The 23,232-nt window shown below is 44.7% G+C and overlaps 1 protein-coding gene across 5 annotated transcripts in view; it reads left to right on the top strand.

Moving 5' to 3' along the window:
- Nucleotides 1-23,232, top strand: part of Frmd4b (FERM domain containing 4B) — a 326,374-nt gene that overhangs the window by 209,879 nt on the left and 93,263 nt on the right. For all 5 annotated transcript variants that reach the window (XM_063285583.1, XM_063285579.1, XM_063285582.1 and 2 more), the window contains 1 exon segment: nucleotides 14,000-14,084. In XM_063285583.1, coding sequence (XP_063141653.1) covers nucleotides 14,000-14,084 — 85 coding nt within the window.

The raw sequence follows: 23,232 nt of genomic DNA, 5'->3' as shown, positions 1-23,232 counted from the left end.
GGTGTTAACTTTCTCTTCTCTGCTAGCATAATTGAAACCCTTATCAAGGCTTTAATGATTCACTTAACTCAAGACAGTGACATCATCATAGCCTTTACTCTTCAAAGTAAGCAGTTGTTAAGGAAATGATCACGTAGAAAGAAGCACACAGGGTAGAACTCTCTGAATCCTGAATGAATTTCACAGAGATCACAGAATGGAGGCTCACAGTTCAGGGACAGCTAGTGAATGGCTTTTGTCACATTTGTTTGTCTGAGGTTCTTACACCACCAATTAGAGAACACAGAATTGTTAATGACATCTCCATTTGAGGAAAGAACCTGTCAGGTTGCTTGTATTAACTAGAAAATGTGAACAGGGAACTCAAACTAGAGTTTTTTTTTTTTAATTTTAACTAGAAAAATTTAGATATTATTAGGCTCACTTGCAAAACAGGTGGATCCCTGAGGCTTGCTGGTCAGCCAGCACACTGCTTAGTGAGAGCCTTTAATAGTGATGGACTCTGGGTGCAGGAGTCAGGGATATCTCACACACACACACACACACACACACACACACACACACACACACACACACACGAAACCAAAGATATCATTTGGTGTTTTTTTTTAAAGATTTATTTATTTATTATATATAAGTACACTGTAGCTGTCTTCAGACACACCAGAAGAGGGCATCGGATCTCTGTACAGATGGTTGTGAGCCACCATGTGGTTGCTGGGAATTGAACTCAGGACCTCTGGAAGAGCAGTCGGTGCTCTTAACCGCTGAGCCATCTCTCCAGCCCCATTTGGTTTTTTTTTTTTTTTTTTTTGATCTTTGAATACTATAAAGGCATCTAAATTGTCAGGAGTCCCTCATGTGTGGACACCAGGTGATATGCTGGGAGAACACTGAGGCTCCTAATGCATGGACACCTAGTAATGTGCTCGAATACAGAGCACAGAGATCCGTCATACATAGACATCCGTGTAATGTGCTAGGGCATATTAGAGCATAGAGGCCCTTTATACATGGCTGTGGTGATTTGAATATGTTTGGCCCAGGGAGTGGCACTATTAGGAGGTAGAGCCTTGTTGGAGTGGGTGTGTCACTATGGGCAAGGGCTTTGAGACCCTCCTCCTAGCTGCCTGGGAGACAGTCTGCTCCTGGCTTCCTTTCAGTGAAGATGTAGAACTCTAGGCCCCTCCAGCACCATGTCTGCCTAGATTCAGCCATCCCTCCTGCCATGATGATAACGCACTGAATCTCTGAAAGTGTAAGCCAGCCCCAATTAAACGTTGTCCTTTATAAGAACTGCCGTGGTTATGGTGTCTCTTCACAGCAATGAAACCCTAACTAAGACAGAAGTTGATGCCAGGGACTGGTGTGATAGGCCTGACCATACTTTTGTCTGGAATATGTGGATTTTAGGACTTCGGATTTGGAAAGCACTGGAATGCTTTAAGTGGGCTTAATAGGCTATCCCAGTAGGACTATGAAAGACATTGGTGCTGAAGGTGATTTGAACTGTGGGGGCCTGGCTCGAGGTTTTAGAGGAGAAGAATGTTAGCAGGTAGCCTAGAGACTGTTTTGTGGTATTTTGGTGAAGAATGTGACTGCCTTTTGCCCTTGTCTGAAGAGTCTGCTTGAGGCTAAGTCTAAGGTGAAGAGAATCAGATTCATTGCATTAACAAAAGAAGTTTCAGAAAAACCCAGCATAGACTTTGCCTTCTGGTTTACCCTCTTGAAGAGCATTTTGATCAGGTGTAGCAAGCTTAAAAAGGAAAATTACAAAATGTTTGGTTCAAGTAATAGAGGGGCACCAGAAAGTGAAATGGAACTGCATCCTATGTCCAAAGAGAGCAACACCAGTGATCTCAGAACAAGATTCCACCCAGTTAAGTTTATTGTTTGTGTTTGCAGTTGAACAAGGTATAGTTATGTCATGTTAGGTGTTATTAGCTGTTTATTGTCTTCATTTGGACTCTTAATCTGGAACTAACAACTATCCAGAAATGTTAGTCACACTTTTGACCCAGATCTTGAGGTATAGTGGCCAGGAAAAGCTTTGGATCAGGCACAGTGGTGCACAGCTTTCCAGGAGACAAAGGCCAGCAGATCTCTGAGTTCAAGGACAGCCTGGGACAGAGTAAGTTCTATGTAAAAAAAAGCTTAAGTCCAGGCGTGGCAGTATACACCCAGCATTCAGGAGACACAGCTGAGCATATTCAAACTACTGCAGTGGCCATCAAGGTGGTGAGCTGTCACACAGTGAGAAATGATCCCCTCCAGTGGCCACACATTGCCAGGATGGGTATCACTGTTATTCTTAAGGCCATATTTGGGCATACCCTAATGCTAACACCAGAGATAGGGTAAGCAAGCTGTAAGGAGGAGGTGAGGGCATATGCTGTCTTTCATTTCCTCCAGAGGGAGAAGAGGAGCCCAGTGTAATCATATTAGAAAAAATTTCAAACTATGCACTACCTCTCCCCTTTAGGACCAAAGTCCACCTCGTCCTCGGCCCTGGCCTAGGTTCTACTAATATACCGTGGGAGAGAGCTCTGCTGTGGAGCCCCTCTCTCAATCCTCCCCCTGTGAATCATAACTCCGTTAAGTCACTCGGAGATGTCCTTGTGTGTCTTGTCTCCTGGGTTCCTGTGCCATAAGGCAGGTTGCATCTGAACAAACACGAGAATCAGCACGTATGATGGATGATAATGGACCCTTGAGAGAGGCTCAAAGCTTCTTCAAAGTCAAAACTTGAACTTCTTTCAGTCAAACTGTGAATGTGTCGGGGTGTCTTAGGTAAGATATTCTGGGAAAAGAAAATGCTCTTGGGGTGAAAACCAGGATGTGTTGGTGAAGCCAGGGCTGCTGTGTTAATCAGAATAGTCCACGATATCTTATCACAGAAGTTGTTATCGGCAGAGACGAGGCAAGGAGGTATCGGATCTCTGGGGAAGTTCATCCAAGGCCAGGAGACCAGTTAGGAAGCAGACTGGGCAGTGGAAGCATGGCTGGCAGAGAGCTGTATTTCTGGAGAGAACCCAAAGGAGGGAGAGAGAGAGGGAGGGATGGAGGGAGGGAGCAAGGGAGGGGAGAGGAGAGAGAGAGAGAGAGAGGGAGGGAGAGGGAGGGAGGGAGAGAGAGAGAGAGAGAGAGAGAGAGAGAGAGAGAGCGCTCTTGGAGTTCAGGGGCAAAGCACCGAAGTTTGTGGGGTTTAAGAGAGTAACTGGGGGGGCTGGAGAGATGGCTCAGTGGTTAAGGGCACCGACTGCTCTTCCCGAGGTCCCATGGTGGCTCACAACCATCTGTAATGAGATCTGATGCCCTCTTCTGGTGTGTCTGAAGACAGCTACAGTGTACTCATATATATAATAAATAAATAAAATATATAAAAAAAGAGAGTAACTGGACAGTTTCTATACCAGACTCACAGGGGCTGTGGTGCTGAGTGGAATGGTGTAGGTGTGGAGGGGACACTGGAAGGAACAGAGGTAGGAAGTCATTGCAGGAGTGCAGGAAAGAATGAGAGAGGGGAGGGAACTATACTGCATCTCCCACACTCCAGTCACTTAGAGATGATGAGAGAGAGGTCTTGTGAGGATACAAGAGGAAACAGAGAGTATGAAATGACTTCACAAAACGTTATCCAATGAAGAAAGTGACGTGTGCTTTTTCCTGTGGAGAAGTTTCCTCTTTCCCGTAATATAACAAGCCCTGGAGTGGGCAATGGGCTAAACGTTTGATATGTGTCATCTTTACTCCTGGGCTGGGCATGGCAGTCCCACCAGTGAGAAAGAAAATTAATCTATGCTTGATAACCTGGCACAAGTGACAGATATCTCTGACACAGGATAGTTCCTCATACAGGAGGCATGAAAAGAATCAAAGAAAAAGCACAGTGTTTTCTCTATGATATCAGTATTATACACACACACACACACACACACACACACACACACACACACTAAATAAATCTTTGAAATTTTCATACAAAATTTGAACCAATGCACACATGACCCTTTTGTGAATGGGCATACTATTATTTATGAATGTGAACCATCTCCATGTGAGCGTGAGCCTCCCTCAGGTTTCTGGGGACTTCTCCTCCCTGACTGGGGTCGTTATCTTACAGCTGTAAGTTATCCTTGGCAAACATATGCCTCTTTGGTAATGGAACCCAGATGTGAGCATCTGAAATGCTGATACTAAGTGAGCTATTACAAGCCTGCCTACATCAGGAGTGCAGAGGCTTGCCTGACCTCACTGGGAAGGTTCCCAATTCCTCAGGGGAGGGCAGCGGGGGGGGGGGGGGGATGGTGCAGGCTGGTACCACCCTGATCCACCCACTGGGACCTCAGGACCTTTCACCAGCCTTATCCCCTTGAATAGCTCTTAGGCTCACCATTCCTTTCCTGTGGGTCTTTTTCTTTTCCTTTCCTTCCTTCGTATTTGCTCTGTCCCAGACTGTACGTGTCCTTTCTGTGGCACCCCAAACATTCCTGGAGACACTCAGGACTGAGTAGTCCTCAGCTTGGAAGAGAATTCTGTTAGGCAATATGAGGGGAAACTGCCACCATTTTGTTTGATTATTGGAACAAGGAGCTTTTGAAAGCCTGCTGCATGGTGCATACTTTGCCATCAAATTCAGGCCTGCCATGGGCAGGTTAGGCCTCTGGAATAAGATGAGCAAGGACCAGCAATGGTAGTACACACAATCTCTAATTCCAGCACTCAAGAGGTCAAAGAAAGAGGATCTTGAGTTCAAGGCCAGCCTAGGCTTCATAGCGTGACCTTGTCACAAAAATAAAAGGTATAAGGAATTAATTCTACTCTAGGGAACATCATAACCACAACACTGGGCTTCATTACTCTGCTAGATTTTTAAAAATACTTTATTTCTATCTATCTGTCTGTCTGTCTGTCTGTCTATCTGTAGACTGCAATGAGGAGAGATTTATTGTCATAGAAAGATACTTCAAGCAAATTCTAGGTGAAAAATATCACAAAATAGAGTATTTAACATGAAAAAAATTTGGTGAAGTATTTGAACACAGTGGAAAAGAGTTCCAGGGGTCAGAGAGATAGCTCAGCAGTTGAGAACACTGGATGATCTTCCAGAGGACTCAGGTTTGCTCAGTTCACAACTGCCCGCAACTCCAGTTCCAGAGAATCCAACACCCGCACACAACTCACATGCAGGCAAAATACCAATGCACATTTTAAAAAAACACCAATAGACTGTTTGAAAAGAAAAAGGTTGAGTTCAGATGTTGGTGGGTTAAGCCCCTGAGTAGAATGCCTTTAGTGAGGAATTACTGACCCCTGCTTTATGTTTTTCCTAAATCTGGTTTTGTTTTTGTTTTGCTTTGTTTTTTAATTCAAGTGCGAAGAGTAATAAAAAGAAGCTCTCCCATGGCTGTGATGGCTGCGCATGCACTGCCTCAGGCATTGAGGAGAAGGAGTGGTAGTCACAGGGTATGGGGAGACCATCCTTTTAAAGAGGAGTGTGATTAGTCAGAGCAGGAATAGACTCCTCCCGGGCTCAGCAGAGGGTGGCCAGGGGGTGAGTCTTCAAAGCCCTCCACCCCCATCTCAATCCCTTCTGGATGCAGAGCGTCCCAGAACCCTGGAGTAGCTGTGAATTGCTTTAGTATCACTTTTGACCCTGCCACTGGCCAGACCATTTCTGAACTTCCTGAAGTGTGTCTCGGTTTCCACTCATGAAGTTCCACCATTCTAACTCAAGTTCATGAAAGACACAAAACTCATTTCCAGACCAGATTCAAGTTTTGTACAGATTTACATTTCTGCTCCTTGATCACATAGCAGGCTGTTTCTGCCTCCTGTATCTGGCTTTTAAAAAACAAGGCCATGAATAATGAATACCTGTTTGTCTGTGTGTGTGTGTGTGTGTGTGTGTGTGTGTGTGTGTGTGTGTGTGTGTACGCGCGCGCGCACACACGCCCATGTGTATCTCAAGCCAATGAAAGAAGCCTTAGGGTGCAGTAAAGATGAGAAGTTAGGAGTAGTGACATGGCTGAGGGAGCAAAGGCACTTACCCTTAACTCCTGGTGACCTGAGTTTAACCCCCAGAACCCATGTGAAAGGGAGGGAGAGAACCAAGTTCACAAAATTGTCCTCTGACCACCACACACATGTTGTGGTAGCCTGAGCACTCCACCCCTCCCCAAACCCTACCCCCAGGAATAACAAAGATAATAAATTTTTTAAGTTAAATGTGTTGTATGCTCTTTCACACAGGGTTCTCAAAGAGCTAATATTGGGGCCAGCTTGTCTATGGGCTATAAAACACTGAGAGGCATGCCTGGCCTCGTTCACCCTCTACCAACACCCCAGCCCAAGCCCTTGATCATCAAAACCTCGACATCCACATCCTTCAGTCCCCCCACCATGGACAGCCGCCTTTCCCCACCATTCTTGTTTCCATCTCAACCTTTTCACTTCTCTGCTGTGAAAGTTTTGGTGCAGAACAAGTACTGCTAATCTAGTGTGTGAGGGTCCGTTGGATGGGAAGTTTCCGATGCATTATAAGTATCTTTAAACCACAGAGTCTGTCTCCATGTGCTGAGTGGATAAAACAGCCCATTAGGTGATATACGACCTTTCACTGTGGAAGATTTGAGACTGTCTGGCTTGGGTCTGACTTAGTCCCCTCTGCTCAGGGTGGAAGGCCTTCACATTTGTCACCCAGCTGTCCTCTCCCCACCAGACATCCCTCCCCTGCTTCTTTTCCCAGCTCCTTGCAAAGCCTTCGCCTCTGTTTGCCCCCCAGGAGGTCAACAGGACTCTGCTTTGAAGAGACAAGCACTTAATAAACAATCCTTTAGGATGCTGGCTCCTGTCCTTAGCAGGTCAAAGCAAGGTCCTCACACTCCTCACACAAGGTCACCAGCCCTCCTAGAGAGCTTGGAAAAGTCAGTCTCCTTTGAGGGAAAGAGCAAAAGGACAGGCCCCTACAGGCTCAGCTGGGTGTCCTGGCTGGCTCTGCTAGCCAGTCTGGAAATGCAGGAAGGAGGAAGTGCAGTTCTGGCCCTGAGTGCACAGGAGAAGCAAAGAATGCTTCTCTTGGGAGTTCTCCGAGACTGCTCCCTTCACAGAGGTGAAAGAGTGCAGTGGACCTCCTTCCATACAACCACTGCGTGACAGCTGGGAGAAAGAGATTTGCTTGAAGACAGAGATGCATTTAAACTAAATTACAATTCGGCCTTGAGGGTGCATGTAGGGTCATTACAAGCCATAAATAGGAATTGATCACCCTGTACATAATGTAGATTAAAATCTGATGAGACTCTTCTGAGGCATATGGTTACAATGAGTTATCTATCTATCTCTACCTACCTATGTCTCTCTCTCTCTTTCTCTCTCTCTCTCTCTCTCTCTCTCTCTCTCTCTCTCTCTCTCTCTCTCTCGTCTATATGTTCGCAGATGTAAGCACCTGTGGGCAGGTGGATTCATCTGTATGTGTGAGTTAATGGGGGCAAGAGGACAGGAAGCACTTGTGGATGAATGTGCTATCTCCCCAGCCAGAACTAAGTTCTTCAAACTACCCACCCCAGCCTAGAGAAACTACAGTGGGGTGTGTTGTTCCCGGCCCAACTCTTGCCAGGCCTCAGCTCAGTGTTGTTCTGACTACAAAATGATTGAGTGATTTTTGCCCATTTCACCTCTTGAGAAGGTTGTCACTAAAGCACAGCCAAGACCTTAGTAAAGAAAGAAAATGTGCTCACTTGAGGAGAATGTAAGTCACAACTGACCAAGCAACCATTTGTGTAGCCGTATTTTCCCGTTCTGTTTCACATGGAGGACCAGCATTAAGAGCCGAAGGTGGACGGTTATGTAAGCTACATAGTAAGTTCAGGAGCAGCCTGGGCTACAATAACAAATGTACTAATAACTACTACTGCCATGCATTGTATCCCATATAGTGTGTGCTTCCCACTATGTTTGTCCCAGGAAGAGAGACACACCGGGACCCCAGACCTGAAGTTGGGAGACAGATCTGTGTAGGCTTTGAAATACAGAACAGTATCACCCCACCCACAGCATTGTTTTGACCTCTGTGAATAAATACCATGACATACACATGTTGGCTGCCCAAACGTCAGTAACCGTTCAAAGGAGAGCCACCCATGGAACTCCAGTAATGTCTGTGTGTGTGTGTGTGTGTGTGTGTGTGTGTGTGTGTGTGTGTGTACATGTATATACATACATATGTGCATATGGAGGTCAAAAGGCAACCTCAGATGATGTTCCTCGGGTGATGTCCATCTGGGTTTTTAAGACAGGGTATCAATGGCCTGGAGCTCGCTGAGTAGACTAGGCTGTCTGGCCAGCAAGCCCCAGGGATTCGCCTGTGTGAAGCGAGTGCCACCATACCCAACGTTTTATGTTGGTCCCATGGCTTGAACTAAGAGGGCAAGTTCTTTACCAGCTGAGCCACTCTTTCCACACCCTGTTCTTTCCCATACACCATCTTGCTAGCTGACCAGCAGTCCATCTTCCTCCAACTGCAGCCTGTCTTTTTCATCATGGCACTGAAATGTCATGTTCTAGAATTCTAGAACCTAGCATACGAGCAAACCATGGAAGGTGAGAATGTGTTGGAAGGGCAGGAAAACTAAGGACAGGAGCTCCCCAAGCAATTCTTCTTCCCAAGAAATTATCCTTCATCGTGTTTGTGAGAGAGACATCTATTCAAAAAGCCAGGGTTGGTTCTGAAACTGAACATTTACCCCGGCCATCAGATTAAGAGACTCATGGTGAAATTCCTCAGAGTAAACCTACAGAGAATAAACACTACCTTTTTCTAAAAGAGCTGAAAGCAATAGGTGTTCATGAGTCTAGAAAGTCATCATCCCTGAAGACCGCCTGTGCTTTTCATTACACCCTCTGTACCTGAAGTCATCACAGAGATTACCTTGACGGGATGGTAGATTCAGAAAGCTGGTAATTGGATGCTCTGGCAGAAGCACAAACCAGGGAGGATTGGCAGAGGCTAGTGAGAAATAGGATAGGAACTTGTTTGCTGGAAGTAGGATACAGTCAGAGATGAGCCCGGTGTCTGTTATGGAGGGATCTAGTCACAACTGGAAGAGCTACAGATCGATTTGGTGCTAGGCCACCAGCAATGTGGGTCCTTCAGTCCTCAAAGCCTGGCAAGAGAACTGCTCAGACCGATATGCCCTCTGCCTGAAATGGCCTTCCTGCCCCCGTCACCTGCTGACCTCATACATTCTTTAAGACCCAGCTCAATTGTCCTCTCTCCTATGGCACTTAGCCGATGGATTTCATTTTGGCAGCATGCTCCCTTTTATTTATCAACTGAGTTAATTGCATCCCTCCTGTAGGCTCCCATGACACTGTGCTCACAGTGTGTTTCATTGAGATGGTTACTATAGGAAAGAATTGTATTTGCTTGGAACATACACTAGGAAGTCTACTCTGTGGACAAGAGAAGAGAGCATTGCATCTCTTTCTTCAGTCTTCTATGAAGGATAGAGCCAGAATTTGCTTCCTACTGTGTCTGGTTTTACCGATGAGCAGAGAGAGGCAGAGACAGAAAGATAAGGAGACAGACAGAGAGAGGGAGAGGGGGAGGGAGAGGGAGAGAGAGAGAGAGAGAAGAACTTAATCTGGTTCGTTGGTTGCCAGCAAACAGGTTGTAGCTAACATAGAAAGGAACATCATTTCAGGAAAATGAATCAAACAAAGCCTGGAAGGAGGCAGGGCTTCAGTGGGGATCTGGACAGGAGGACTAGAGGACAGAGCCGTGCATTAGAGTGGTGCTGGCAGACCAAGTAAGATCCCGACATCTTTGTCATTCTACCCGTGGTAAATTCCACAGTGAAAGAATTGGCCTGGTCAAGTCTCTGCCACATACCTACACATCACAGTAGGTCCTCCGAGGATAGTTCCCTGCTCCACCTCACCCATTCATAACCAGCCAGCCGCCTTCTGGCTTTGCACATGTGATTCTCTTTGCAAATCAATGCGGTGTTATTGATTCAGATACAGAGTAGAGAGAGAAAGTCTGAATGAGAATTGGATTTTAAATAGCGTGAAGGGATTATTATGAACTCGTCAATGTGAAAATCCATTGCGCTTATGGTTTTTGCACAGTTCTATTGTGTGAGAGGTGCTCACTGCAATAGTTCAGAGTACAGTATGCCTGAATGATAGGAATCCGAGTGGTGTGTTACGGCTGTGTATGTGCTTTTCCTTTATGACGTATGGTCTTTGAAGGAAAGCCTGTTCGTCTTCAGTGTCTTTGGGCGAGAACGGTGCGATAGAGTTGAGCCTTTTGAGCCAAGTTGTCACTCGGTAGCCCAATCTACAGATCTGAATGTTTCTGTCTGGCACCTACTTTCTCTAGTTCTCTTTGACCTAAACAGTGGAGATAGAAACAATATGGGGAATTCTAACCCAGTTGCCAGCTCCTAGAGGGCGATAAGTAATGGTTACTGTTGTCATTAACCATACTGTCATTAACCGTCCCTAACTTCCCCATCATCTTTCCCAACGTTTGGTGCCAATCGGGTATTCAGTGTTTGGTAAAGAAATAATTTCTAGTCATAAATAAGTTCATGTGAGCCTGTGATTAGTTTGGCTGGCCGATGGTGTGTTGACAACAATGACCCAAATTCATCACTGTGCTCTCAACAATGTAAAAATGAAAATTTGGACAGCAAATATTCTATTGAATACAGACTGTGGTTTTAAAAGGTAAAGGGGGGGAAAAAGGTAAAAGGGGAATAGAAATAAAGAATCTTGGGATGGAAAATAGGTTTGGGACTCTATTGGTATGATGGGGGATTCTGGGTTAGAGATCTCTACTCGGGGAGAGCGCCTCCCTTCAAGACAGCTCCAACTGTATACGTTAATTCAATGTCTATCACCTGCTAGCTGCTGCCCACAGGTGCTGGCTTTGCTGTTTTGAAGGCATAGAGAAAAACATATGTCCATACATGTTAGTACACTAATCTTGTTAGTACACAGGTCTTGTTTCTCAATGTGTTTATTAACATAAATGAGATAGCTGCCGTTCCTGAGGGCTTAGCATCCTGGACAATTGCTCACACAGCAGCACCTTGGAGAGGCAGCCAGAAAGAAGTTAACAGTATTCCCCACAGCGCCAAAGGAGGCCAAGTCAGATGTAGCCTGTTCTTCAAGCAGAGCTCTGACGCTCTGCGGCTAGATCTCTGAAAGGGGGATAATAAACCTGAGCCTGCGACTGTTAAATGGGAGAATACCTGAGATACTGAACACAGCCCAGCACACGGCAGGAGGCCAGTCCACAGGCCGGATCCTGATGCTGCCCTTTAGCCCCTTATTGGAAACCTCCTTAGGTTATCTTTATAGATAAGAGTCAAAGACTTTTTGAAAGAGAGAGACAGGGACAGTGACAGACAGTCAGAAACAGAAAGACACTAGGTGTGGTGGCACAAGCAAGCCTTTGTTCCCAGACTCCAGGGGCAAGGGCAGCCAGAGCTCTGTGAGCTCAAGGCCAGGCTGGTCTACACAGTAAGTTGCATGCCGTTGACAAAGATTTAAAAAGGAAATGATCACCACCACTGGCTGAATGAGATACAGGGAGACAGAACCATTAATCTTGGCCCCACAGCAGCAGCCAGCCTGGTCCTCTTCTCCTTGGTAGCCACTATCCATAATCACAATGGCTGAACCACTGTCACCTTCTTCACCTCCTGCTGTTTTCTCTTCCCTCAGGCTTCCTGCCTGTGGTTTCTCTTTACTGCCTCTCTTAGCCTCGTATGAGTCCTTATCCTGCTTCTCCCACTCTCCAAGAGGCCCCTTGTGATTAGTTTACCCATTTTTACCCAATAAAAAGCCTCTGTTGGGAGCACTATCTCCCTCCTAGGCCACTTCGGGAGCACTCTTTCTCTCTCAGGCTACTTCACCAGCTTGCTCCTCATAGCCGCGCTCAAGGTAAAACAAACTAAAACTATGAAAGAATCCCCAAGGTATCAACTGTAGTCTTGGTGAAGGGTAAATTCCAAAGACTGTTTATCACCCTGTCGGAAGAAGGCTCTGTTTAATTACAATGTTTGTCTCTTATGGATTTATTCTTTTGCTCGGCAGAAACTTGAGTCCTCTTGATCTTCAAATGCCATCTCACTCTTTAAGCTGATTAATAAAGTAAGGTTTCACAGAACCTCAGTGGTTAGAATTTACTGGATTCCTACCATACACAGGCATTGTACCGGCTACTCCATTTGTTGTGTAAAGCCTTAGGCTCACAGGAGAGCCCTCCTAGGAAAGTATCAGTAGGTCCCCCTTATACAAAAGGATCTAGATTAGAAAGCTCTCGTCACTTAATTCTTGTTGTACAGCAGCAGTTCTTAACCTGTGGGTTGCAACCCTTTGGGATCAAATGGCTCCTTTATGGGGGTCGCCTAAGACCATGTTCATATCTGATATTTACATTGTGATTCATAACAGTAGCAAAATTGCAGTTCTGAGGTAGCAGTGGAAGTAATTTTATGGTTTTATCCAGAACATGAGGAGCCGTGTTAAAGGTCACAGCGTTAGGAAGATTGGAAACCACCGCCACGCAGGAATTCAGTAAGGACAGGGAAGAGACTTTCTTAGTAATCATGAGAATATTTTAGAAACAGTTTTCACTTAATATCTAATTTCAACTCTCCAAAATTATAAGTTCAGTCATGACACTTACCTTGAAAAAGACACAAGCCGGGTAACTTGCCCAAGACTACACACCTCTGTTAATGTTAATAAACAAAGGTGACAGTCTAGATTTTTTTTTATTCGAGAAAGCCTGTTTTCCCATAACTCCTCATTTCCTTTCCTGCCTTCACACTTTTTAAAACCCAAGTCTCCCCAGCCTTCATTAATCTCCCTTAACAGTGAGCTAAACCCCTTTAAGTACAAATATCCCAGATTTATCCTCCTTTTGGAGCCTCCCCTGACAAGGCAACACACAGAGGTGGCATTTTCCAAACGATCTTAACATTTCTGTGGCGACTTCTTTTACAGCCTTTTCAGCTGCATTAGTGGTTCACATATTTCATTAACAAGAGAGGAAAGCAAATGCCCAAGCCCCACGTGACTTCACAGGCCTGAGGACATCATCCCCTACCATGGCCCTCTTGCGTTTTGATTCTCACTGGTTTGAGAGCAAATTCTTTTTTGAGGACCCCAGCTGTGTGAGTTGTACTGGGACATTATGCCTCTCCTGTATTATTTAACAAGATGGTTCTAGAACTGAAAAAATGCTGGGGCTCAGGTTGACCTGTGCTCAGCACAGAGCCCCGGTCCTCCCTAGACTGCGTTTAGCACTGAGTGCTGATGAGAAAGAGGTTTGATGCTCTCAGCCTCCCTCTCTTTCCACCTCAAAGCTGTCAGAGACCCCAGCTAAAAGGGAACTTAGAATCTGTAGGCTCACAGGCTGTACAGGGAAATCTTAGAAAGGGCGTGGGGAGGGAGGCCCAGAGTGCCCTGATTTGCATGAGAAAAGAGCAAAACTCACAGCTATGGGGACTTGGCTTCCAGCCAAGGGAAACCCTAGCTCCCCACAGAAAGAGAAGGAGCTTGCCTAACTGTAACTCTGTGAGACAGGGTAAGGTGGGCCTGGAGTCCCCCCACGGACCCCAGCTCTGACTGCCACTGGGCCCGCAGGATGCCTTGAGATTCAGGCATGGCCTGCTTGCTCTGGGTTCTTAACTGGGCTTGTGTGCTCATCGAATAAGTCTAGCGCACACACAGTGTGTTGAGTCTCCCTTTAACTCACGGCCTACACACAGTTCTGTGTGGATTTCATCTGCAGGTGCGTGCGTGTGTGTGTGTGTGTGTGTGTGTGTGTGTGTGTGTGTGTGTGTGTGTGTGTCGCATACTGAGGTGATGCGCACCGTGAAAACAAAAGTAGAGCCATATGGTTCCTTAACGTTGAGGAAATGAAATCACGCCAAGAGTTGGAAGTCTGAAGAAATGAACTCTATATACTGTCTTTCAGGTTCTACATCGAGAGCATATCCTTTCTAAAGGATAAGAACACAGTGGAGCTGTTTTTTCTGAACGCAAAGGCCTGTGTACACAAGGTAAGGCACGTGTTTGTGGGTTCGTGGAATGTTTCCCCAGGACAGCAATAGGGTCTGGCCTGCCCTTTCACAACCTAACTAAGGAACTAATACAGTCTCTCTGGTTAATATCTGTTCCCCAACTCACCCCTCCCTGGTCCTCTCTTCAGCTCACCCCTCCCCAGGCCCCCTCCTCAACCCATCCCACCCCTCCCCATCCCCTCTTGAGATGCTGAATGGTAAACAGGGATAATTACACCTCCACTCAGTCACTGCCTCAAAGGTAGCTGAGGAGGGCTCCACAGGGGATGAACAAGAAAGGCAGAGAGATGGATCCTGTCCGAGTGCAGGAAGCCTCTTCATTTTAACATTTACCATACTTCCAAACACAACCCCAGTTCCTGTTCAGTCCCTACCGCCACTCCCACCCGAGCTCCAAGGAAACAGAGCTGGCAGCTCAGCTCAACTGACCACTTTCAGCAGCAGCAGGTCGGGTCTCTTTAGACATGGGCCAGAGGAGGTTGTTTTCGTTTATTTCTGTCCGTCAAGGACAATCACTCTTATATACCTCAGTAAACATACATTCTGTGTGTGTGTTGGGGGGGGGGGGTGTTCCAGGTTGAAGTGTTGCAGCTAAGTTGAAATGCCTGCTGAAAGTTTGGTTCAGTTTGATTTGCTTTTGTATGGGGTGGATGTGGGCCTTGGGGAGGGGGCTGACTGGGTTTCTGAGGAAAGCTTTGCCCAGGCTCTCCTCTCTCCAGGCGCTCACACTCTGTCTCTTAACTGGAGTATTGATTCTAGTTATATATGCTATGATTACTGACAGCCCTGCTCCAAGTCTGGCACCTTCCTATTATTTTTTATTTTTATTGAATTTGTGTGTGTGTGTGTGTGTGTGTGTGTGTGTGTGTGTGTGTGTGTGTGTGTGTGATATGTATGTATCTGTCCATGTGTGAGTAACTATACATGCCTGTCATAGCACATGTGTCGAAGTCCAAGGGCAACACTGGGAGGAGCTGGTCCTCACCTACCACCTTGCTCAAGACAGTGCTCACACACTGTCTGCTGGCCCTTTAGTCTCCTTGCACTCTGTCTCCTGTGAGCAGTAGGATTACACACAGACTGTGCCTGGCTTCCCATGAGCTCTGAGGATTAGTGCTTGCACAGCAAGGGATTTAGAACTTCCCCAGCCTTTCACTGAGTGTTTATTATTTCACTCTACAGCCTGGGTTGGATTAGCTCTCTTTGGTTTGCTCTCTTCGTGATTGTTTTTGAGTTGACAGTATTCATCCTCAGAGTACCACATCTGTCGGAACGAAGTTCCAGCACCCCACACGTCCTGTAAGACCCTTCTGTTTCTCTGTGTCAGTGTTCCCATCATGCCTCACTTTTGGTTCTGCTGCAGATGCTGGGGACATTGCTACTTCTGTGTAAAGTTTTGATCGCCTTCAAGGATATTTAAACACTAAAAAAGTATATTTACCAGCAGGGGCCCCCATTTCTGTTTGTCTTCATTCTTTTCTGCCTGGCTTAACTTTTTTGTTCTACCAGAAAGACATCGGGTAGAAAAGACATATGGGGTAACATTCCCCATAACGCAAAAATCTGCTGGTGATTTACTCTTTCAGGCTTCTTTCTGAAGGCACTGGCCAGCCTTCGTCTGCAGTTGTTGAGTGTCAGTTCGTAGGATATAAAAGTATGCACTGGCAGTTTTTCTCATTTCCACAAAAATAGTGATTTTTCTTATGTTATTGCTGGTGAGCAACCTGCTACCCTGCCAAGTCTCGGTGGCTCGGTGTGTGGTGTGTCTTTTTCTCTAGCTGCTTTCCCAAGTTTCCACTTTGGGCTGTTTGATTATATGTCGGTACCTTGATATACAGCTTTGTGTGTGTGTGTGTTTCTTGTGATGTAAGTGTCTTGGGTTTTTATATTAGATTTATAAAGGGGTGTGTATGTGGGAGATGTGGTATTTGTGTGTGTTTACATGTTCATGGGTCATATGTGTGCCAGTGCATGTGTGTGCATGTAGAGATCAGAGGACAACCTTGGGTGCCTTTCCTCAGGAGCCAGCCATCTTGTGTTTTGAGACAGTTTCTCACTAGGACCTGGATGGAACTCACTAATTTGGCTGAGCTTGGTGACCAATAACCTCCTTGTGACCTCTTTTTCTATGACACAAGATGACACAAGACATCTAGGTATATAAAATAGGTCTAGAAATTATTGATAACAAACCATGTAGAGATTTATTTTAAAACAATTCTTTGATATACACGTTTTGCCATTTTTTTAAAGATGAAAGTAATTGCTCATACTCATGAGGTGGACATGTTTATTTTTACACATAGAATTCAATCTTGGCTGCGTGTTTGAATGCTATTTGCTTTTATCCACATGTAAATATTCTTTATATCTGTTTCTGAGTGCCGTCTAGTTATTAGGACGCAGTTTGATGGTTTTTTTTTCCAGACTTGGTTTTTATGATTTGGTAGACGATCCCAGACAGAGCTCATTCTACTGTCAACTATTTCCATCACTAGGGCAAAACTCCTGGGTCTGCTTCTGGTGTCCAGGAATTAAAAGGTTTCCCAGTCTGCCTCAAGGCCTAAGCACCATTTTTCATCTTGTATTAGGACCGAACACTGTTCCTTTCCAGCCTTTCACAGAGTTCCCACCTTCAGGTAATCCTTCATGCAGGGTGATTGCTAGTCTGCTCAGTACCCACAAGGCCCATCTCTCTTCCCTTGGGGCTCTGTTCTGCTGAATCTTTTTAGTTCAGTTCTTCAATCTTTCAACTCCAATTCCTCAAGTCAAGGTGTCTGCTGTGTTCCATCACGGTCAGAGTCTGGAAGCCTCGGCAGAAAGTAGGGACAATATGAGCCTTGGCTTGCTCAAGGCTCACTGTTTATATTGTCAAATTCTCCGTGTTTTGAAAACTGTTGAGATTTAAGGGGGTGGACTTTTTCAGATAAGAGAACACATTCTATCCCTGTCATTCTATCTCAGCTGGAGGCTGAAGTACTCGGAAACAGAACCTTTTGCTAGTTTTTATATGAAACTATTTATATGAAAATACTCCAATGTCACCACCACCAGCTATCACCCTCTCTTTTGAGGTTCAAGTCTCCCTAACTGTTGTCTGCTGAGTCAACACCTGTACCCAAATGCAGCATTCACAAAGTAAAAAGTATCCTGCAGCCACACTGGTTGTGAACACCTGTGTGGAGAAACACAGTCACCTGGGTGACATCACTGCCCAGCTGACCATGCTCCAACAGAATGGCTTCCTCTGTCTTGTTTGTGCTGCTATTAATGCCAAGAAAAATTTTTTAAAAAAATTAAAGCTTGCAGTTTTAAACTGGTGGTATTTCTCTTGCAGCTTTATTTATTTATTTATTTATTTATTTTTTGGTTCTTTTTTTTCGGAGCTGGGGACCGAACCCAGGGCCTTGCGCTTCCTAGGCAAGCGCTCTGCCACTGAGCCAAATCCCCAACCCCTGCAGCTTTATTTATTAAACTCTGCTTGTCTTGAAGAATATTGGGAAGCAGAACTCTTTTCAGTCTATCCCTTTGTAGCCTGTCAGCTGCAGGTCCTCCTCTCTCGATGGGACTTTTCTCACGTCTTCTCAGAGAAGTTAGAACACTGTTATCTAGAAGTGGGGTTTTACTGCGTATCCCAGACTCTTCTCAAACTCACGGCCATCTGCCCGCCTCCATCTCCCAAATGCTAGGATCACAGGCATGAGTAGTCACTACGCCCAGCTAAGTTTTACAGTTGTTATAAAACATAATATTGACTATTACGTATGAATATGTGAGACTACTGTTCAGATAATTGTTTTTAAAACAATTGAAGGAATTTAGAGTGGATATTTTCTATGTAATTAGTATGGGACAGTCAGAAGACAAATTACACGATCAAATGATCGTTCACAGGATGGAGCATCTGTCTGTCAGTCTAGTCTTAAATAATTCCTTAAAGTGTTTGGTTGGTTAAAGACATTCAACAGAAGGGATATCACTTAAACCTTGGCCACAGGAGTAAGTTCTATGAGCACAGCTGTGGATGTGTAGGTGGGTTTATTGATTGGCAAAAGTGAGCCAGTAGTGTTGACAGCTAGAATTGGGGCTCACTGCTACCTCTAAGAGCCAATGAGCTTCCCTCCACAGTGCATAGAGCACATTCTTCATCCATGATGTGTTAACCTACTCTTACAGCACCTCCCCCAACTTCATCCTTGCCAGAGAGTTCCCCTTGGCTTGTTATTTTTTTCCTCGCACAGAGCACAGAATGAGCCAGAAGAAGAGAGAGCTCTGATTTGCAAATACACAGCCACACTGTCTAAATGCTTCATTATGAGAAATATGACTCCAAGATCTAATACAGTAGCTGACGCTCTGCATGCTGATATGAAAATCGGTTTACAGTCACCAGCTTTAGCCTCAGTAACATGCCATTTGAGATGCTGGGTAGCGCCAGTGACTCTGTAAATACTATTGCCCATATGCATTGTGAATATGCCACTGGTGACCTTTAGCTGTGTTGGAAGAAATACCTCATTTCTGACTTTGAATATCCAAGAGAGTCTGGAAAAGAGATAAGGATTTTTTCATTTTTGTTTACCACAGAGCAAGCTCACATATGCACAATTTAACACCACTTGGGCATTCAATGAACCGCTGGTGACAATTCAGGAAATAAATCTGAGGAGCTGACAATCAACATTTCTTACTTCCTAAGAAGTCAAGAGATAACAAAAGAGGCCAGGTGTGGTGGTGTGCCTGTAACTATGGTTACTTGGGACAGGGAAGCAGGAGGTTCAAGAGTTCAAGACCAGCCTCCGATCCATTCCGAATTCAAGGCTGGGCTGGCCTTCATGAGATGTCTCAGAAAAGATATAAACAATAATGTAGAATTTTCTAGAAGAAGAAAAATACGGAACAATTATCTATGCATTTAAACTTACCATAATTTACACTTTCTAAGGATTATTGATAACACTTACCTGTGCTCCGGTCAATTATAATTATAGTTGTCATATGAGAGATTAATTCTGCTCTCATCTCGTTTGAAATGCTTCTTTGTATAATAGGCAGATGTTAATTGCCGAGTCCTATAAGTGATCAAAGTGCTAAGAATAACTATTTATGCTCAACTCTAAATAGGACATCGGTCTGAACTACAGGAAGGCTCAGGATACTTGGCGGAGAGAATGCAGGAGCTGAAGGTCGGGGAGGGGTGCTTGATGCTGTCTTCTGGACATGATATGGCCATTGCTTTTATAAACTCACTGCAGCTACGGCCACTTAGGTAAGAGAAGGCCAGTGGGCCAGTCAACAACCCAGTAGGCAGCACTAACTGGACTTCGTGGGTTTTAGAAAAAAAGGGGAGGACCTAAATATGGAAGAGAGAGGTGTTGAGGAACATCCGGAGAAGTGAAAAGGAGTAGTTGAGGATGGATATGTTCTAGGTACATTGCATACATGTGTACAATTGCAAAGAATATATGTGGCATGTATGTGTGTGTATAAATGTGTGTGTATGTGTGTGTGTGTACACATATATATCACATATATATGATATATATATGAAATATATAATAATTTGGCTTCTTTTTGACATAGGGTCTCACTCTATAGCCCTGGCTGGCCTGGAACTTGTTATGTAAACCAGGCTAGCCTTTAATTCACAGAGATCGATTTATCTCTGCTGGGATTAAAGGCTTACACCACCACTCTCAGCACTAAAATTATTTTTTTAAAGGTTTATTCATTTATTATATATAAGTACACTGTAGTTGTCTTCAGATACACCAGAAGAGGGCACCGGATCTCTTTACAGATGGTTGTGAGCCACCATGTGGTTGCTGGGAATTGAACTCATGACCTCTGGAAGAGCAGTCGGGTGCTCTTAACCGCTGAGCCATCTCTCCAGCCCAAAATTATTCTTTTAAAAGATTAATAATAGTTTTTGTAGAAAGAAGAATCTCATTGCCAGTCTAATTTTTAAAATCAAATGCCCATGGGTTTCCCTCTAATATTTTAGGTGTTAAAGATCAGTTGTTACCTTACAGAAAGCTATTATGGGCTTAGGATAAGTAGGTCTGTTGACTGAGTGCTTGGCTGGCATACTCTGGGTCCGATACACAGCACTGCATTGCACAAACTAGGCCTGGGCGCATAGGGATGTAATTGCAGCACTAGAGAGGTAGAGACAAGAGAATTGGAAGCTCAAGGTCATGCTCAGCTATACTGTAAGCTTGAGATTAATTTGGAATACCCGATACCCTAGCTCAAAATGAAAGGAAATGAGAGCTATTGTTTGTATATTTGAGACAAGGTCTGATTATGTAGCCCAGGGTGGCCTCCAATTTATAATCCTACCACAGCCTCCCCAGTGGTAGAATTACAAGCATGTTTACCACCACAACCAGCAGAAAGCCAGTTCTTTCCAGGTTTTTAATTTTTTTCAATATGCATTGGTGTTTTGCCTGCATGTATGTCCGTGTGAAGGTGTTGGATCCTGGAATTACAGACAGTTGTAAGCTGTCGTGTGGGTGCTGGGAATTGAAACCAGGCATCTAGAAGAGCAGCCAGTGCTCATAACCACTGAGCATTGGAAAGCAAGTTCTCTCGGCTTCAGTTTTGAAGTGTTTGTGTGCAATCCAGACTCAGCTGTGTGGCTGGACCTGAGAGCATGAGAAAGCATCTTCATCCAGCAGGGTCTGTTTGGAACCTGCTGTATCGGTGTGTGGCTGTTTATCTCTAGAGATGCTCAATGGATTTCTTAATGTTTCTTCTGGCATTTTAAACTCCAATTAAACATCAAGAAAGATGAGATTCCCCACCACAACCACGAAAAGAAGAAGAAAAAGGAAAAAAAAATCTACCCAAGTTGTCTTTTTGACATACCACACTTCCTGTATGGCTATCTCATTAAACACTGCACATGACGGGATGTTTCTGTTTGCTGGCCCTCAGCCCCAGCTGCAGTTTGAAGTGTGAGCAAACACATTGCAAATCTTAGTATGCTTTGACCATAACATTGACCTCTTTTCTGAGGTGAGGTTTCAGTATGAGGGCTACTTGGGGCCTGTGCTAGCTCTGTGGTTTAAAATGGTACCTAAACTCTCCCACAAAGAGCTCTCTCAGGACAGCAGGGGTGAGGTTAGGGCATCATTTCTCATCACATGACCTGTGAATGCCTCTGTCATGTTTACACCCAATACTCATTATTTAAACAGGGAGCAGGGTGTGGCAATACATGCCTTCGATTCCACTACTAGGGAGGCAGAGGCAGGCAGAGTTCTGTGAGTTTCAAGGCCATACTGGTCCACACAGGGCTACGAACTAAGACCCTGCCCCATCCCCACGCTAAAAAGAAAAATGTTTATTTTTGTTTATATATGTTTATATGGTATATATATATATACATACATACATATATATGTATGTATGTGTTTGTGTGTGAAGACACACATGAATGTCATCTTTATCGCCCATCTTGCTTGTGGCAAGGTCTCACGTTGTTTGTGTCTGCAGCATTTATGCCCCGTCTATTGACCCTGGAATCTCTAGGGAATTCTGTCTCTCTGCCTTCTCCCCACAGGAACATTGCAGTCACAGACACTCATCAACATGCCAGGTTTATCCACGTGTTCTCTGGTCGTCATGTTTGCACAGCAAGTTCTTTCAGCTGCTGAACCATCTCCCTAGTTCCCCAAGTGCTCATTATTAATGAGTAGACTCATGTATCCTTGCCCCTCTCCAGCCACAGACTCAGAATGTGGAAAGAGTGAAAATTCAGCCCCTGTAAGCAAGGTTTTCAGTGGAAAAGCCCCTGGGCTTTGGGTGTATTCAACCTGAACACGTGTTAAAACTGGCTTTAAGAAACAGGAATCGAGAACAGACACAGGAGTCTGGGAATATCCTTTTTCAATTCCGTTCCTCACTTTTACTTGGTGGGATTGAGTTGAGATTTCACATTAAGAATGCATAACTGGAGAGGTGGCTCAGCGGTTAAGAGCACTGACTGCTTTTTCAGAGGTCCTGAGTTCAATTCCCAGCAACCACATGGTGGCTCACAATCATCTCCACTGGGATCTGAAGCCCTTTACTGATGTGTCTGAAGACAGTGATGGTGTACTCATATACATGAAATTAATACATCTTTTAAAATTGCTCAAAGTCCTTAGAATAGATGTGGTAGCTCAGACCTATAATCTATGCACTTGGGAGGCCGAGGTACCAGGAAGAAGGGTCAACATGGGTTTGTACAGGGCTGAACCTGAGTTACAGAGTGAGTTCCAGGTTGGCTCAGGATAGTGAGATAGTGACTTTAAAACTGAGAATACATGGGTTTCATTTCCTTCCTAATGGGAAGGAAAGGAATGAGTGAAGAGCCTCTCCACTGCTTGGGCTGTGGAGCATTTCATTGAATTTGATCTCCAAGGCAGCTCAGGAAGGAGCCTTTGGATGAATAAAAGCCAAAACACAGACCAGATAGTTACCTTAATGACTAGTAAATGGCAACAGTGTCCTTGGAGTTAGGCCAGAGGCAGACCTGGCCTTTAAAGCATCTCTTGCTTATCTCTGCTTTGTTTCAGTCACTGTTCTTGGAAAACCAAACTGTCCTTAATAACTTAGGCCTCAGGATATTGTCCCCATGAGAGTAGAGCAGGCCATAGCAGTCACTAAGTTGGGAATAGGTATAATTCAATCTACACTCTTTGCATGCACTCAGGTTTGCAGTTTTTTATTTTATTTTAGTTCTCATGCTGCCCCCCATTAGCTAAGACCTCTTATTATTCCCAGATCACACAAGGGAATACTGAGGCACAGAAGTTACATAACATACACAATGTCACATAGCTAGTGGTTTCATATCTGCTTCTTTTTCTATTGAGTGTGTGTGTGTGTGTGTGTGTGTGTGTGTGTGTGTGTGTGTGTGTGTAGTGGGTATTGTCAACAGTGTATGTGTGGAAAATCAGGAAACGACTATGAGTTTGTTCTCTCCTTCCACTGTGCTTCCAGGGATTGAACTCAGGTCATAAGGTTTGCATAGTAAGTGCCTTTACCTATTGAACCGTATCACCAGCCCATACCCTGCTTCCAATGGAGAATTACTCACCTCAGGAGGGTCCTGTGGCATCCTTAATTTGGGCTTTCT

The sequence above is a fragment of the Rattus norvegicus genome, chromosome 4 (assembly GCF_036323735.1).
Source record: "Rattus norvegicus strain BN/NHsdMcwi chromosome 4, GRCr8, whole genome shotgun sequence".
NCBI lineage: Eukaryota > Metazoa > Chordata > Mammalia > Rodentia > Muridae > Rattus > Rattus norvegicus.
The sequence above is the reverse complement of the archived record's forward strand: the minus strand, read 5'-3'. Positions and strand labels throughout refer to the sequence as shown.